The sequence below is a fragment of the Salvelinus namaycush genome, chromosome 11, assembly GCF_016432855.1.
Source record: "Salvelinus namaycush isolate Seneca chromosome 11, SaNama_1.0, whole genome shotgun sequence".
NCBI classification, from domain to species: Eukaryota; Metazoa; Chordata; class Actinopteri; order Salmoniformes; family Salmonidae; genus Salvelinus; species Salvelinus namaycush.
In genome coordinates this window covers 20,248,525-20,266,232 of record NC_052317.1, presented here as the reverse complement: position 1 = coordinate 20,266,232, position 17,708 = coordinate 20,248,525, and the positions used below count along the sequence as shown (strand labels likewise).

The 17,708-nt window shown below is 40.5% G+C and overlaps 1 protein-coding gene across 1 annotated transcript in view; it reads right to left on the bottom strand.

The window, feature by feature from the left end:
* The window catches only part of LOC120055273 (contactin-associated protein-like 2), a 63,425-nt gene that overhangs the window by 25,394 nt on the left and 20,323 nt on the right, over positions 1-17,708 (bottom strand). The window contains exon 8 of the mRNA XM_039003158.1: positions 13,504-13,762. Within this exon, the coding sequence (XP_038859086.1) occupies positions 13,504-13,762 (259 nt within the window). The remainder of the gene's footprint in view (positions 1-13,503; positions 13,763-17,708) is intronic.

Here is a 17,708-nt window from a genome sequence, read left to right as displayed (position 1 = left end):
GATCATCCGTTCACCTACTCTGCGTCTAACAAAGACACGGTGGTTGGAACCAAAAAAATGCACATTTGGACTCATCACACCAAAGGACAAATTTTTCACCTGTCTAATGTCCATTGCTCGTGTTTCTTGGCCCAAGCAAAGTCTCTTCTTCTTGATGTTCTTTAGTAATGGTTTCTTTGCAACAATTCAACCATGAAGGCCTGATTCATGCAGTCTCATCTGAACAGTTGTTTATGTATTTTTCTCTCCATTTAACTAGGCAAGTCAGTTAAGAACAAATTCTTATTTACAATGACGGCCTTCCCAGGACAACGCTGGTGCCAATTGTGCGCCGCCCTATGGGACTCCCAATCACCGCCAGATGTGATGCAGCCTGGATTCAAACCAGGGACTGCAGTCACGCCTCTTGAACTGAGAAGCAGTGCCTTAGATCACTGCGCCACTCGGGAGCCCAGTTGATGATGTTGAGATGTGTCTGTAACTTGAACTCTGTGATGCATTTATTTGGCCTGCAATCTGAGGCTGGTAACTCTAATGAACTTATCCTCTGCAGCAGGGGTAACTCTGGGTCTTCCTTTCCTGTGGCAGTCATCATGAGAGCCAGTTTCATCATCGCGCTTGTTAGTTTTTGAGACTGCACTTGAAGAAACTTTCAAAGTTCTTCATGTCTTAAAGTAATGATGCACTGTCGTTTTTCTTTGCTTATTCGAGCTGTTCTTGCCATAATATGTACTTGGTCTTTTACTAAATAGGGCTATCTTCTGTATAGCACCCCTACTATTTTTTTTCAGGTGGTGGATCAACTTTAATATTGCGGATAGATTGTTGCTTCCATCAATGTAATTGTCTGCATCATTTCCAATACCCCATATATTTTTGGGGTTAATATATATATATCTATATCAGTGGTTCTTAACCTGGGTTCGATCGAACCCCAGGGGTTCGGTGAGTCAGTCTCAGGGGTTCGGCGGAGGTCAAGACACACATCCGACTCATATGATTCGTGATGACACGCCCCGCTTGGCCGTCATTGGCTGCAGGTGATCACGCTACATCGCTTGGCCTATCTGTGCTGCAGGGAATTTGGTGCGCTCAGTAGTCGACTTGTGACTGTCGTGATGGTACGTCTTGTGATTTCTTTCTTAATATTTTAATCCCTTCATACTTACTATGTCGAGCAAAAAAAGAAAGTGGTCGGACGAATATGTACAATATGGATTCACATGTATAACGGAACGTGATGGGAGTCAGCGTCCTAACTGCATGATTTGCAATGCCAAGTTGAGCAATTCTAGTCTAGCACCGGCAAAACTAAGAGAACACTTCCTTAAGCTGCATGGAGATGGAAAATACAAGAACACAACGCTCGCTGAATTCAAGGTGAAGAGAGCCAGATTCGATGAAAAGGCTACTCTGCCTGTTCTCGGCTTTGTACCCATCAACAAACCGATCCTCACAGCATCGTACGAAGTTGCTTACCTGATCGCAAAGCAGGGCAAACCACACACCATTGGTGAAACACTCATAAAACCAGCTGTGTTGAAGATGGCGAATATCATCCTGGGAAAAGAGGCAAAATTCAGCCTTCAACTCGACGAGACCACAGACGTTTCCAATCTAAGCCAGCTTGCTGTATTCGTGCGCTATGTGAAAGACGACGTGATAAAGGAAGATTTTTTATTTTGTAAGCCTCTTACAACAACAACTAAGGCAGCCGATGTGAAGAAACTTGTGGATGACTTCTTCAAAGACAACAATCTTTCGTGGGATATGGTTTCTGCAGTTTGTTCGGACGGAGCTCCAGTCATGCTGGGAAGAAAGTCTGGTTTTGGTGCGCTAGTGAAAGCCGATGCACCACACATCATTGTTACGCATTGTATTCTGCACAGGCATGCGTTGGCAACAAAAACCTTGCCTCCAAAACTGGCAGAAGTATTAAAAATTGTAGTGGAATGCGTGAACTATGTGCGAACTAGTGCTCTGAGGCACCGCATCTTCAGTGAGCTGTGTAAAGAAATGGGCTCTGAATTCGAGGTACTTCTGTACCATTCTAACGTTCGGTGGTTATCCCGGGGACAGGTGCTGAATCATGTTTTTGCCGTGTGTGTGGAATTAGCCCTGTTTTTGCAAGAGCACCAACATTGTCATGCAGATTGCTTAAAAAATTCTGAGTTCATTCTCATTTTAGCGTACATGGCTGATATCTTTGCAGCTCTCAATCATCTCAATCAAAAGATGCAGGGCGGTGGAGTCAACATCATCGAAGCGGAGGAAAACCTGAAGGCTTTTCAAAAAAAGCTACAGTTATGGAAACGACGAACAGAGAACGATAACTTCGCAAACTTTCCCCTGCTGGACAACTGTGTAAGTAAGATCGAAGATGTATCTGGAATCGGAGACATTTCTGTACCCGCGGAACTGAAGCAAGCAATTGCCACGCACTTAGATGAGCTTGCAAAGTCTCTCGACGGATACTTCCCTACAAGAGAGTCATATCCAGCATGGGTGAGACAGCCGTTCACGTTTAGTGTTGAGACAACAGATGTCAATGATGAATACCTCGATGAAATCCAGAGCCAGGTTCAACAGCAACTCTTCAGAACAACAACGCTTTCAACGTTTTGGTGTCAACAAATGGTAACGTACCCTGTTATTGCTAAAAAGCTCTGGAGATTTTCATACCGTTTGTTACAACATATCTTTGCGAGCAATCCTTTTCGAGGATGCTGGACATAAAAACGAAGAAAAGGAACAGACTTTGTTGCGAAAATGACATGAGAGTGGCACTTGCCAAGGTGAAGCCGCGCATTTCTGAACTGGTCTCTGAAAGGCAACAGCAGAAGTCACACTGATTTGCAGTAAATATTCATTATTATGTTTTTGTGTGAAAATCATGTTTTTATGATTTTGTTCTTTGAACACACGGTGTTGATGTTGATGCACAGTTCATTTTGTGCACCAGTAAAATATATACCTATGTTTTGAATTTGAAAAAATCATATTTTATTTTTCCAATTAAGAAGGGTTCGGTGAATGCGCATATGAAACTGGTGGGGTTCAGTACCTCCAACAAGGTTAAGAACCACTGATCTATATACACACTACCGTTCAAAAGTTTGGGGTCACTTAGAAATGTCCTTGTTTTTGAAAATAATAATAATAATTGTGTCCATTAAAATAACATAAAATTGATCAGAAATACAGTGTAGACATTGTTAATGTTGGAAATGACTATTGTAGCTGGAAACAGCAGATTTTTTTATGGAATCTCTACATAGGCGTACAGAGGTCCATTATCAGCAACCATCACTCCTAGAAAACCCTTTTGAAATGATGTTAGCACAGCTGAAAACTGTTGTTCTGATCAAAGAAGCAATAAAACTGGCCTTCATTAGACTAGTTGAATATCTGGAGCATCAGCATTTGTGGGATCGATTACAGGCTCAAAATGGCCAGAAAGAAAGCACTTGCTTCTGAAACTTGTCAGTCTATTCTTGTTCTGAGAAATGAAGGCTATTCCATGTGAGAAATTGCCAAGAAACTGAAGATCTCGTACAACACTGTGTACTACTCCCTTCACAGAACAGCGCAAACTGGCGCTAACCAGAATAGAAAGAGGAGTGGGAGGCCCTGGTGCGCAACTGAGCAAGAAGACAAGTACATTAGAGTGTCTAGTTTGAGAAAGACGCCTCACAAGTCCTCAACTGGCAGCTTCATTAAATAGTACCCACAAAACACCAGTCTCGACATCAACTGTGAAGAGGCGACTCCAGGATGCTGGCCTTCTAGGCAGAGTTGCAAAGAAAAAGCCATATCTCAGACTGGCCAATAAAAAGAAAAGATTAAGATGGTCAAAAGAACACAGACCCTGGACAGAGGGACCCTGTCTAGAAGGCCAGCATTTCAGAGTCGCCTCTTCACTGTTGACTTTGAGACTGGTGTTTTGCGGGTACTATTTAATGAAGCTTGGCAGGGTCGTGTTTCGGAGGATGCACGGCTCTCGACCTTCGCCTCTCCCAAGTCCGTAGGGGAGTTGCAGTGATGAGACAAGATCATAACTGCCAATTGGATATCACAAAATTGGGGGAGAAAAAGGGGGTAAAGTAAAAAAAAAAAAAAAAGATTTCCCCCACAAAATGGCTTTATTACAGACAAAAATACTCCGCAGCACCTCCACCCCTGCTCAGACGATCCCGCAGGTGAAGAATCCTGATGTGGAGGTCCTGGGCTGGTTTAGTTACACGTGGTCTGTGGTTGTGAGGCCAGTTGGACGTACTGCAAAATTCTCTAAAACGACATTGGGAGGCAGCTTGTGGTTGAGAAATTAAGATAAAATTATCTGGCAACAGCTCTGGTGGACATTCCTGCAGTCAGCATGCCAATTGCTTGCTCCCTCAAAACTTGAGACATATGTGGAATAATGTTGTGTGACTAAACTGCACATTTAAAAGTGGCCTTACATTGTCCTCAGCACAAGGTGAACCTGTGTAATGATCATGCTGTTTAATCAGCTTCTTGATATTCCACACCTGTCAGGTGGATGGATTATCTTGGCAAAGGAGAAACGCTCACTAACAGGGATATAAACAAATGTGTGCACAAAATTAGAGAGAAATAAGCTTTTGGCTGAATGTATTGCTCATAGAATAAAAAAGGTCCTACCGGACATTATTCATCACAATCAGACGGGATTCATAAAAGGAAGATATATTGGAGACAACATTAGACAACTACTAAAATAATGGAAAACTATGAGAATAGAAGTAAACCAGGTATAATCCCTATAGCACATTTTGAGAAAGCATTTAATACAGTACGTCTAGAATCTGTTTATAGGTGCCTGGATTTTTTCAACTTTGGATAATCTTTCATAAAATGGGTAAAAGTAATGTACAACAATCCTTTATGTAAAATAATAAATAACGGTTACTGTGTTGTTATGCGTTAATAACATTTAGACTACGTTACCCAGTAGGCTATGTGGGCGCGGGAGATGGTTAAAGAATGCCTTGCATGGCTAAACATGGAGTTTTCTAGCTGAAGTATATGTTCATTAAAACATAACATGGTGTCAGATTGGTAGTCACTATGAAGAGACAGAGAAAAGAAAAAGTGAACATTCTACCACAAGTCAAATGACGTGAGTAGTCGAAGATGCTAGCTTGCAAGAGCGAGGACAACGAGCCGCAGCAGCGAGAGTGACAGCAGCGAGAGCGAGGCTGCATTGGAATCTGTTGACGAGCAAGTTGATGAGCAGCATACTGTGAAGTAAGAGAAATTGACACTGTTCCTGTTCTCCGTCATGGATAGGCTTAGTCCTCCTACTCCTATGCCGTTAACAGGCAATTTAGCTGACAATTGGAAACGTTTCAAGCAGAGATTCAATATCTACCTAGCAGCCAGTGGTGCAGGGGGAGATGATGACAAATTGAAAGCTTCCATTTTTCTGCATGTTATTGGAGAGGATGCATTGGACATTTACAATAGCTTTCAGCAAGACGAGGCAAACTTGACATTGACTGTGCTAATGGCTAAATTTGAGGAGTACTTTGTACCAAGCCAGAACGTCACGTTTGAGAGATACAAGTTTCTCTCTCATGATCAGAAACAGGGAGTCAGTTTTGACCAGTATTTGGCTGAGCTGAACACACTGAGCAAAACGTGTGAATTTGAAAATCTGAAAGACTCATCCGTGAAAGACAGGATAGTCTGTGGCATACTTGATAATGGACTCAAGGAGAGATTGCTGCGTGAGCAAGATTTAACTTTGGATAAAGCAGTGAATATGTGTCGAGCAGCTGAAACCACCAGAGCACAAGCTAAATGTAACGGCAGCCTTCCCTCTCTTCACTAAAAGAGGGGGTGAAACAGGGATCGGACCAACACGCAGCGTAGCCAGTGCTCAACATGTTTAATTAAACAAAAACAGTGAACACTTACAACGAACAAAATAACAAAGTGTGGCAAACCGAAACAGTCCTATCTGGTGCAGAACACAAACACAGAGACAGGAAACAACCACCCACAATCCCCAACACAAAACAAGCCACCTATATATGATTCTCAATCAGGGACAACGATAAACAGCTGTCTCTGATTGAGAACCATATTAGGCTGGACACAGAAACAGACAAACTAGACACACAACATAGAATTCCCACCCAGCTCACGTCCTGACCAACACTAAACAAGCAAAACACATAAGAACTATGGTCAGGACGTGACACTAAAGAGCTGTGCAGGGATGAGATGTCAGTGTATGCAATAAACAACACACAACGCCTTACAAAACAAAAACAAGCAAAAGAGAGAAATCAAAACACTACATGTGGAAAATGTGGATTTATCCACAAGCAAAAAAAAAAGCCCTGTATATGGCAAATCATGTAACAACTGTGGGAAAAATAATAATTTCTCAAAATGCTGCAAAGCTGAGGCTACAAAGAAAAAGGTTCACACAGTCGAGGAGATGGAATAATTCTTTGTTGATTCTGTGGAAATATGCAATGCAGTAAATGCTGAATGGATTGTGCCATTGACTGTGAATGAAACTATAATACCATTCAAGCTTGATACTGGAGCACAGGTAAACCTGTTGTCGCTGGATGACTACAAAACACTGAAGGTGAAGAGCAAAATACACCCGTTGAAAATTAAGGTTACTGGTTATACTGGGGAGAACGTACCAGTCAAAGGTAGCTGCATAGTAACTTTACAGCACAAAGGAAAACAGTTCAGAGCACAGCTGCTGATTGTGGAAAAGAGTGTACAGCCTATTCTAGGAATCAATGCATGTGAAAAGCTCAATTTGTTGAAAAGAGTGTATGTAGTGACATCACAGACTGAAAATGACCAAGAATCACTACTGGCTGAGTATGAGGATGTGTTTGAGGGTCTTGGATGTTTACCAGGAGAACACAAAATATGTACTGATGACAAAATTACTCCAGTTGTGCATGCATGCAGAAAAGTTCCATTTGCACTGAGGAAAAAGCTCAAAGAGGAACTCGGACGCATGGAAAAGATGGACGTCATCACAAAAATGGATGAACCTACAGACTGGGTAAGCTCACTGGTTATTGTGGTGAAAAAGAACGGCGATCTCAGGATATGTCTAGACCCGAGAGATCTCAACAAAGCAATCAAGAGAGAGCATTTCAAGTTGCCAACCAGAGAAGAGATAATGTTGCAGTTTGTTGGAGCAGAGTGGTTCAGTAAGCTTGATGCCTCATCAGGATTCTGGCAAATGAAGCTAGATGATGCAAGCTCAAGGCTATGCACATTCAACACACCTGAGGGCAGGTACAGATTTCTTCGTCTACCATATGGGATTCTCTCAGCGCCAGAGGTCTACCACAAGACAATCCACATGATCTTCGTGCACATTCCAGGAGTGGAGACTATGATAGATGACATCATCGTCTGGGGGTCCACAAAATAAGAACACGATGCGAGAGTGAGACAAGTGCTGGACCTGACACGGAAAGTCAACCTAAAACTAAACAAGGACAAATGCGAGTTTGGTGTGAAAACACTTACCTTCGTGGGAGATGTACTTTCAGAGGACGGAGTCAAACCAGACCCGAGGAAAACATCAGCCATCAACAACATGGAGCGCCCGAAGAACAAGGACGATGTGAGACGCTTCATGGGCATGATCACCTACCTTGCAAAGTTCATACCTCAACTGTCAGCACAGTCTGCTCCACTCAGATGTCTTCTGGAACAGAAAAATGAATGGGAATGGTCCCATGAACAGGAAAACTGCTTCAAAAACCTAAAGAAGACAATCACAGAAGAGCCCGTGCTCAGGTTCTGTGATCCAGAGAAAAGCACAAGGATTTCTGCAGACGCGTCACAGTTTGGCCTGGGAGCAGTTCTTCTGCAACAGCATGACGACACATGGCAACCCGTCGCTTATGCGTCCAGAGCCTTGACAGGCGCAGAGACACGGTATGCACAAATAGAGAAAGAACTACTGGCAAGCACATACGCTTGCGAAAGGTTTCACCAATACGTCTACGGACGAGACTTCGAAGTAGAAACCGACCACAAACCATTGGTGTCAATCATGTCTAAGCCACTGAATGATTGTCCAATGAGAATCCAGAGAATGTTGATCAGACTGCAAAAGTATGATGTGAAGATGATCTATACCCCGGGAAAGTTAATGTTCGCCGCCGACACTCTTTCTCGAGCAGTCGACAAGAAGGAGAGCTTCGACACACAGAAGAACACTGAGATTCAGGCCTACGTCGACATGATCGTAGCATCACTTCCTGTGTCTTCTGAGAGAATGGAGCAGATCAAAAGAGAGACCGCAGCTGACCAAACAATGACAGAGTTGAAAGAAACAACACTGATAGGATGGCCTGCACAGAAAAACAACTGTCCAAGGAGAATACAGGATTACTGGATGTGCAGAGCAGAGCTCACCGTTTTGGATGACATAGTGTTCAAAGGCAACAAGATTGTCATTCCCATGACACTACGCAAAGAAATGCTACAGAAAATACACGAGGGCCACTTGGGTGAGGACAAATGCAAACGACGAGCACGAGAAGTAATGTACTGGCCAAGAATGAACCAGGAAATCAGCCAGACCACTGCTTCATGTGTACTGTGTTTGACCTACAGGCCAAAGCAGCAAGCAGAGCCGCTAATGCCTCATCCAGTACCCAACAGACCCTACTACAAAATTGTCAAAGGTCTGATGAAAAAGGCACACGATGGAAAGGAGCATTTCCTAAAAAATCTGATCTACCGCAGCGCACCGCTGCAGAACAGACTTTCACCTGCACAAATGTTGATGGGACGTCGCATCAGAACCAACCTACCCATCCATAAGGAATTGCTAACACCCAGAGGTGCTCACAAAGTCAAACTCGCAAAGGAAAAACAGAAAGACAAACAAAAACAGGGACACGACAAAAGTGCAAGACACTTACCTGGACTGAATGTTTTGTTAATGTGAAAAGAAATAGAGCCACAATAGAGTATTGTATATTTAGTTGAAAAAATATATATAATTTTTTTTAAGGAAAAACATTTTTGGGAAAGAAATGTGTGTTATTGAAAATTGCATGTTATGCAGGTTGAGTAAACAAATGTGACGTGACATGTGTAGTTACATAGAAAAGTAGTTTTCTTTTAAAGGAAAGTGTTAATAACATTTAGACTACGTTACCCAGCAGGCTATGCGGGCGCGGGAGATGGTTAAAGAATGCCTTGCATGGCTAAACATGGAGTTTTCTAGCTGAAGTATATGTTCATTAAAAGTAGTTAAACCTACGCCCCGGTTTGGCATTATATAAGGAACAAACATAACAGTTACTTCTTGGAGAACTTTGAATTGTCAACAGGTGTAAAACAAGGTTGCCCTCTGTCACCTTACCTATATATTATGGACATTTTATTTAACCACGCATGTCAGTTAAGAACAAATTGTTATTTACAATGATGGCCTACCCTGATCAAACCTGGACGAATTATGCGCCGCCTTATGGGACTCCCAATCACAGCCAAATGTGATTCAGCCTGGAATTGAACCAGGGACTGTAGTGACGCCTTTTGCACTGAGGTGCAGTGCCTTAGACTGCTGCACCACTCGGTAGCCCCCTAAATTGTTAGCTTTAAAAATCAGATCTAATGATAACATTAAGAGGCAAACTATTAAGGGATTAGAGACACAAGTATCAATGTACGCCGATGAATCAAGTTCTCTCTTGAATCCTCAATCTTCAACCTTGCAGGGCCTCATTGAAGACCTGGATAATTTCTCTATTTTCGCTGTACTAAAACCCAACTATGATACGTGTACTATATTACATATTGGGTCTCTAAAAGATACAAACATTAGATTGCCATATGGTCTCCCGATTTAAATGGGCGGATGGTGAAGTCGATGTACTTGGTGTACATATCCAGGAAAAGTTCAGCAATCTTGCAACAATTCATTTTGATCAAAAACTTAGCAAAAAATATAGAACCTTGAACCCCTGGAGAGGGAAACACTTATCCATTTACGGGAAGATTACCCTGATTAATTCTCTGCTGATATCGCAGTTTACATATTTATTCATGGCTCTACTGACTCCAGGGGAATCCATTTTCAAAACATGCAAGATTTTTTTTTTCTCTTTATTTGGAATGGCAAACCAGATAAAGTTAAATGAGCATACTTATATAACAAACATAAGTTTGGAAGGTTAGAACTATTTAATATTAAGGCATTAAACCTCTCTCTTAAAGCCTCCATTGTATCTCAATCCAAATTGGTTTTCTAGCAAGCCACTAAGAGAGGTCCATCCTATGTTGAAGAGTGGGCTCTGACTTTTTTCAGATTAAAACCTAACATTTTCAGTGGATCGACAATGGATCCCTGTTTAAAGTATGCTCCTTTTTAAATGAAGTCATACTGTAAGGTTCTGCTTTTCTTTGTCAACCTTGTGTTCTTTTTCTTTGTGTTCTTGAACGTACACCTGTTTATTTGTGTTCTGGAACTTTTTTTCCTTCTTTTTTTCATTGATTTCACCTGTGTTCGTTTCTCACCTGGTCTCATCAGCTCCCTATTTAGTTCAGTTCTTTCTGTTTGTATGGTTGTGGGGTATTGTCTGTTTGTGACTGCCTACCTGTGTTTGACCATTGCCTGCCTGTGACCACAATTCCTGCCTTCTGCGAAGGCTTGATAAACATGTGCCGCCCTCTGCGCGTGAATCTACACCTTTTTCTCCCTGAGTATTCATTACACATACAGAGTTGTCTACAATTAAAATGTCATCTTCCAGAAAAGGCAGATCTAGTATTACAACAAATTATATGGCTAAACTCCAATATACTGATAGAGAAAACATTTAAATATTTATTTTTAAATGTACAATAATAAAATTATTTATTAAGGCCATTGTAAACGAGAACAGTAAATTGGCACAAGCAACTAACAGTGTATGGAGGTGTATGCTCAATACAAAATTATAACCAACTCCTCATAGCTCAGCCACAAAATTGGAAGAGACAATTGATGAAAGAAGAAATGTAAGAATTAGTGTGCCACCCAATAAAAATCATAAATGGCTTAGTATAAATAAATACAACATATTTGTTTAACTTAAAGTCTAAAGGTTTGACAGCAATACCGTATAAAATTCAAGTCAGTTGGTTTTTTGTTGTCTCAAATCCTTGGCATCAGGTCGAATGCCGAATACAGTGCCTTCAGAAGTATTCACACCCCTTGACTTTTTCCACATTTTGTTGTGTTACAAATTGGGATTAAAATTGATTTAATTGTCTTTTTTTTGTCAATGATCTACACAAAATACTTGTGTCAAAGTGGAAGAAAAATACATATAATAACCCCCCGCCCCACTAAGATAAGTATTCAACTCCCGAGTCAATACATGTTACAATCACCTTTAGCAGCGATTAGAGCTGAGTCTTTCTGGGTAAGTCTCTAAGAGCTTTCCACACCTGGATTGTCCAACATTTTCCCATTGCTCTTTTCAAAATTCTTCAAGCTCTGTCACATTGGTTGATCATTGCTAGACAAGCAGATTTAAGTCATAACTGTAACTCAGCCACTCAGGAACATTCACTGCCTTCTTGGTAAGCAACTCCAGTGTTTTAGGTTATTGTCCTGCTGAAAGTTGAATTAATCTCCCAGTGTCTGGTGGAAAGCAGACTGAACCAGGTTTTGCTCTAGGATTTTACCTGTGCTTAGCTCTAGTCTGCTTATTCTTTTATCCTGAAAAACTCCCGAGTCCTTAACGATTACAAGAATACCCATAACATGATGCAGCCACCACTATGCTTGAACATTTTTATTCTGTACAGGTTTCTTCCTTTTAACTCTGTCAATTAGATTAGTATTGTGGAGTAACTACAATGTTGTTGATCCATCCTCAATTTTCTCCTATCACAGCCATTACACTCTGGGACTGTTTTAAAGTCACCATCCATGAGCGCTTACCTTCCTCTCTGGCAACTGAGTTAGAAAGGACGCATGTATCTTTGTGTATTGATAAACCATCCAAAGTGTAATTAATAACTTCACCATGCTCAAAGGGATATTCAATGTCTGTTTTTTTATTTTATTGTACCCATCTACCAATAGGTGCCCTTTTTTGCGAGGTATTGGAAAACGTCCCTGGTCTTTGTGGTTGAATCTGCGTTTGAAATTCACTGCTTGACTGAGGGTCCTTACAGTTAATTGTATGTGTGGGGTACAGAAATTAGGTAGTCATTCAAAAATAAAGTTAAACACATGCAACGTATTATGTGACTTGGTAAGCAACTGTTTACTCCTGAACTTATGTAGGCTTGCCATAACAAAGGGGTTGAATACTTATTGACTGAAGAAAAATAAAACATTCTAAAAACATAATTCCACTTTGACATCTCAATTAAATCCATTTTAATTCAGCCTGTAAAACAACCAAATGTGGAAAAAGTCAAGGGGTGTTAATACTTTCTGAAGGCACTGTAAAACAAAAATTGGCAGGCACATACAAAAATAATGCACAATATATGGGGCATTGAACAGTCAGCCTTGTTCAGACACGAGAAAACAGAATTATTAGAACTTATTTTCTGGTACTCTCCATTGGTGGCTCGCTTTTGGAGTCAGGTCCAGGAATGGTTGTTATGTCATAATATCAGGGTTCCGATGGACCTGCAAACCAAATTGTTAGGGGATCCGAAAAACCACAATCAGTCAATGGGAAATATCATTATACTCTAGGGTAAAGTATATATTTTTAGGGCAATATCGGTAGAAATGTTACAAATAGGAAGGTTCAGGAGCCTTGTAAGACATCATAGTAAAATGGAGAGTTGTATAGCAAAAGTAAATAGCAAAATGGCATTATACTGGAAAGATGGTTTAATCTGTGGACATCAAAGGGTTGGAGTTAAAATCAAAATAAATGGTGGATTGCCCGCTGTGCGTGAATATCCAGCACTTGAAGAAAAAGGAAATTAGGAATATATGTATAATTATTGAACCACAGGTATTGTAGATGTGAGAAAAATAGCTGTAAGTAGCAGTAGAAATATTGTTGTCTGTTAGTTTACTCCAATTAGAATTGGAGGAAAAATGTATAGAGAAAATAAATTATGCAAACAATAAAATGTACAGAACTTTCAATCTATCTGTAATATTAAAGACAAAAATACAAACATATACAGGGCCTAAGAGACAGGGCCCAACAGACAGGGCCTAACAGACAGAGATTCAGCTACAGAAGACCCTCCTGGGGAGGGCCTCCCCAGATCGATAGAGAGAAGCAATTAATGCTTTCAAGGGAGGGGAAGGTCTTCAGGCTAAATTAACAGGTCTACTGTAGTGCATTAGTCAGCATGGCAGTACTAACGGGACCAGGGCTTTCCAACCCTGTTCCTGGAGATCTACCGTCCTGTAGGTTTTCGTTCATACCCTAATCTAGCGCACCTGGGATTGGATTGAAAACCGACAGGAACAGGGTTGGAGAGCCCTGAACTAGACCGTACCTGAGGAGATGTCTATGCGCGTGTTCTTCTTCTGGGTGACGTTGATGTAGACAGTGACCTTCCCCTCGGTGAGGCCCACCTCCACCACACCGTCGGCCAGGGCCGTGTAGAGGAGCAGACCGCTGGGGTTCCACGTTCGGAAGGACAGGCTGACCGACAGGGTGTCACTGTCCGGCAGCCCCGGAAGACGCAGGAAGCTGGTGGCGTTGAAGAACAAGGGGAAGGAGTGTGTCTCGCTGCAGGAGAACGTCAGGTTCCTCTGTAAGGTGGATAGAAAGTATAATAGTACATGGGTCTACAAGTTAGGGCAGCTTTTCCTTCTTGACTTTAGCAACAACAACAAAAATGTTATTCACACAACGTATAAACAAAGCTAGCATATATTTTGCATTTATACAATTTTTTAGGTGCTTTTTAGATAGCAAACAGGTCTATAAATTAGGGCAGATTTTCCCTGTTGATTTAAGCTCAAGACATTGGCACAACCCTATAAACATAGTTAGCATATACTTTGCATAAGAGGCGCATCAGAAAACCTAAGGTGCTTTTTAAATGTACATTGTGCGGTTTAATGCATGAGAAAATGCAAGCGCCTGCATTATTTCAGAGCGACACAGAAAATCACTCATCATACAGCAGCACTTGACAAAAAACTATTTTGGCTTCTCTTATCGAAGCTGACCTTTCTCCCTCTACTTGTGCTGAACACAAAGCATGCAATTCAACAACAAGGAACATGCTCACAGGGAAAAAAACAAGCTAAGAGGCACATAAGAAGTGAAATCAATAATAATGGTTGGATCCATACTTCAGCACAGTAATGGCTCACACACCATCACATACCATTGACAACTGAGCAGTAATTGTCCTGTGCTAAGCGTTGAGGACTTCAGAAGCTTGACACATTTAGTTGGTTCGATCCCATTGCATGGAATACTTTTTTATTCAACATTTCCCAAACGAAAAGATAAAAACATTGCAATATATTTAACGACACATAAACATTTTTGCATCTTTGCTAAAATTAATGTAATGCTTTAAATGTATTCCAGAGATGCATGTAGATACATTTGCATCTTTGCTCATATGCATGCCTGACAATATTCCAGAAATGCATGGCTATGACATCTAGTCTATAGGGTGGCCAAAGTGGTTCCTAATTCGGCTTCTTAAATTATGTATTGATCAACGGAGAATTTTTTTGGGGCCACAAAGCCAAAACTTAACCAGTGATTTTTTTTTAACCTTTTGATTTCACCTAATTTTAACATTGTCATAAAGAGCACATGTCCAACTTAATAAAAGACATGCCCCATCTCAAGAGGTTTTTCTAATATGTTTTTATTTTAGTTAGTGTCTTTGTTTAAATCGATAACTATGTCAAAGTGTAGGTCTAGATCTTGCGCTTCCAATGAGTGGTATTATACGGCTCTACAGTGGATGGTTTACCGGTGTTATGGTGAATTCGTAACCAAGTGGGAAGTGGGAATTTACCACATACGGGAAAAATCCACTTGAACGGCCCTCCAACTGGTAATTACTAGTTAAATCAGCCATGAATCCCCTTGGAAGCTTGTTGTATGCAACAAGGAGGGGCAAATTAATGCAAGATTTACCACAAAAACATAGTTGTTAAAAAATGTCTTGCCTGTCTATCTATGGGTTGACGTGTTATGCTCGACCCGTTCAGATTCTTACCACAAAACACCAGAAAATTGCCAAAAAGAGTAAAACCAGCTCACCTGTTTTTACACTATCATTTGACTATTACTGTAGATGTTCAATATTTATTTTCAAATAAATATTTTAAAAGGAATAGTTTCACCATATTAAAGAGTTTAGTTTGAGTAACAGGGTTGACCTTAAAATGAGAGATAGACGTAAATGAATCTAATCACTAAGTAAACTAATCACACTAAATTAATAATAATCTTCCCGAAATAACTTTGTCAAAGCAACAAAATAACAAAGGCTAAGCCATGATTGTCTGAGATAATGGGACATGCTGAGAGATGAGTTCGGATTGGTCTGCCATGTAGCACACTTCTGTCTATAACATGAGCTGGCCAGTATGTGTAGGTAATTTGGTAAAGGTGCTTTTTTTTTTTAAGATATCACATAGTAGAATTGCAAAAGTGTTGCTCTCCACTTTCTGGAAGATAGAGTTTTGAAATTAGTGGAATGCCCTGTGGAATTTGAGTATGATAGCTAGGGAGATGGAGAAACTTCTGCCGTTTGATTGCAAATATGCAGAGGGAGTCGAAAAGAGAACACAGAAAGCTGTTGTATAAAACACCTGTTTCCAGATTACATCTTCAAACTAAGGGCAACCATGGCATCCGTGACAGAGAGGAAGAAGCGTCTATCCATGTACACGGGTAAGATAGTCTAGCTAGCTACATTTTCAGAAATTACACGTTTCTAATAGTCAGAAAGTCATTTTCATTTAAAGTTAAAGTGTACTGTTAGGTAGCTAGCTAACTTTAGCTGGCTGTCTCGATAGCTAATGTTACGTGTATGATGTGTAGTAATATTATTTGTATCTCAGAGCCATTTTCATTGCTAGTTAACATTACCTGCAGATTCATGCATGGTAGTAACGTTATGAGTTGGGATTATGGTTCACTGTTTAGCTAGCTAGCTAGCTACATGTCTAAACAAAAGACTCCAATATGCAAGTAACCATTTCAATAGAATGTTCATGATGCCCCAATCACCGCCAAGCCTATCTCTGACCTTTTAACCTGTCTCTCCTCTCTGGGGAGGTTCCCATTGCTTGGAAGGCAGCCATGGTGCGTCCTTTATTTAAAGAGGGAGATTAAGCGGATCCTAACTGTTATAGGCAAATATCTATTTTGCCCTGTTTATCAAAAGTTTTGGAAAACACTTGTCAATAATCAACTGACTGGTTTTCTTGGTGTCCACTTGGTGTCCACATTCCACTGAAAAGGCAGAGCGCGAAATTCAAAATATATTTTTTAGAAATATTTAACTTTCACACATTAACAAGTCCAATACAGCAAATGAAAGGTACACATCTTGTGAATCCAGCCAACATGTCCGATTTTTAAAATGTTTTACAGCGAAAACAGCACGTATATTTATATTAGCTCACCACCAAATACAAAAAAGGACAGACATTTTTCACAGCACAGGTAGCATGCACAAAACCAACCTAACTAACCAAGAACCAACCAAACTAACCAAGAAACAACTTCATCAGATGACAGTCTTATAACATGTTACACAATAAATCTATGTTTTGTTCGAAAAATGTGCATATTTGAGCTATAAATCAGTTTTACATTGCAGCTACCATCACAGCTACCGTCAAAAATAGCACCGAAGCAGCCAGAGTAATTATAGAGACCAACGTGGAATACCTAAATACTCATCATAAAACATTTCTGAAAAATGCATCGTGTACAGCAAATGAAAGACAAGCATCTTGTGAATCCAGCCAATATTTCAGATTTTTTAAGTGTTTTACAGCGAAAACACAATATAGCATTATATTAGCTTACTACAATAGCCTACCACACTACCGCATTCATTCATCAAGGCACGTTAGCGATAGCAATAGGCACGTTAGCGTTAGCGAATAAACCAGCAAAATATATTAATTTTCACTAACCTTCATAAACCTTCCTCAGATGACAGTCCTATAACATCAGGTTATACATACACTTATGTTTTGTTCAAAAATGTGCATATTTAGAGCTGAAATCAGTGGTTATCCATTATGCTAACGTAGCTTCTTTTTCCCAGAATGTGCAGATATTTCTATTAGACTCTCACCTATTCTGACCAAATAGCTATTCATAAACATAAAAAAAAAATACATGTTGTATAGGAAATGATAGATACACTAGTTCTTAATGCAATCGCAGTGTTAGAATTCTAAAAATATCTTCATTACGACATAAGGCTTATGTTATAGCGAGAGAGTGGCCAAAACCTGGGCGCAAAACGACTAGTATACAGTTCGACAGATATATGAAATAGCATCACAAAATGGGTCCTACTTTTGGTGATCTTCCATCAGAATGTTGGACAAGGGGTCCTTTGTCCAGAACAGTCGTTGTTTGGATTTAGAACATCGTTTTTCCCTCTTGAATTAGCAAGCACACTGGCCAAGTGGCGCGAAGCTCTCCTTTCTGAACAAAGGCACACAACGCAACACGCCTAACGTCCCGAATAAATTT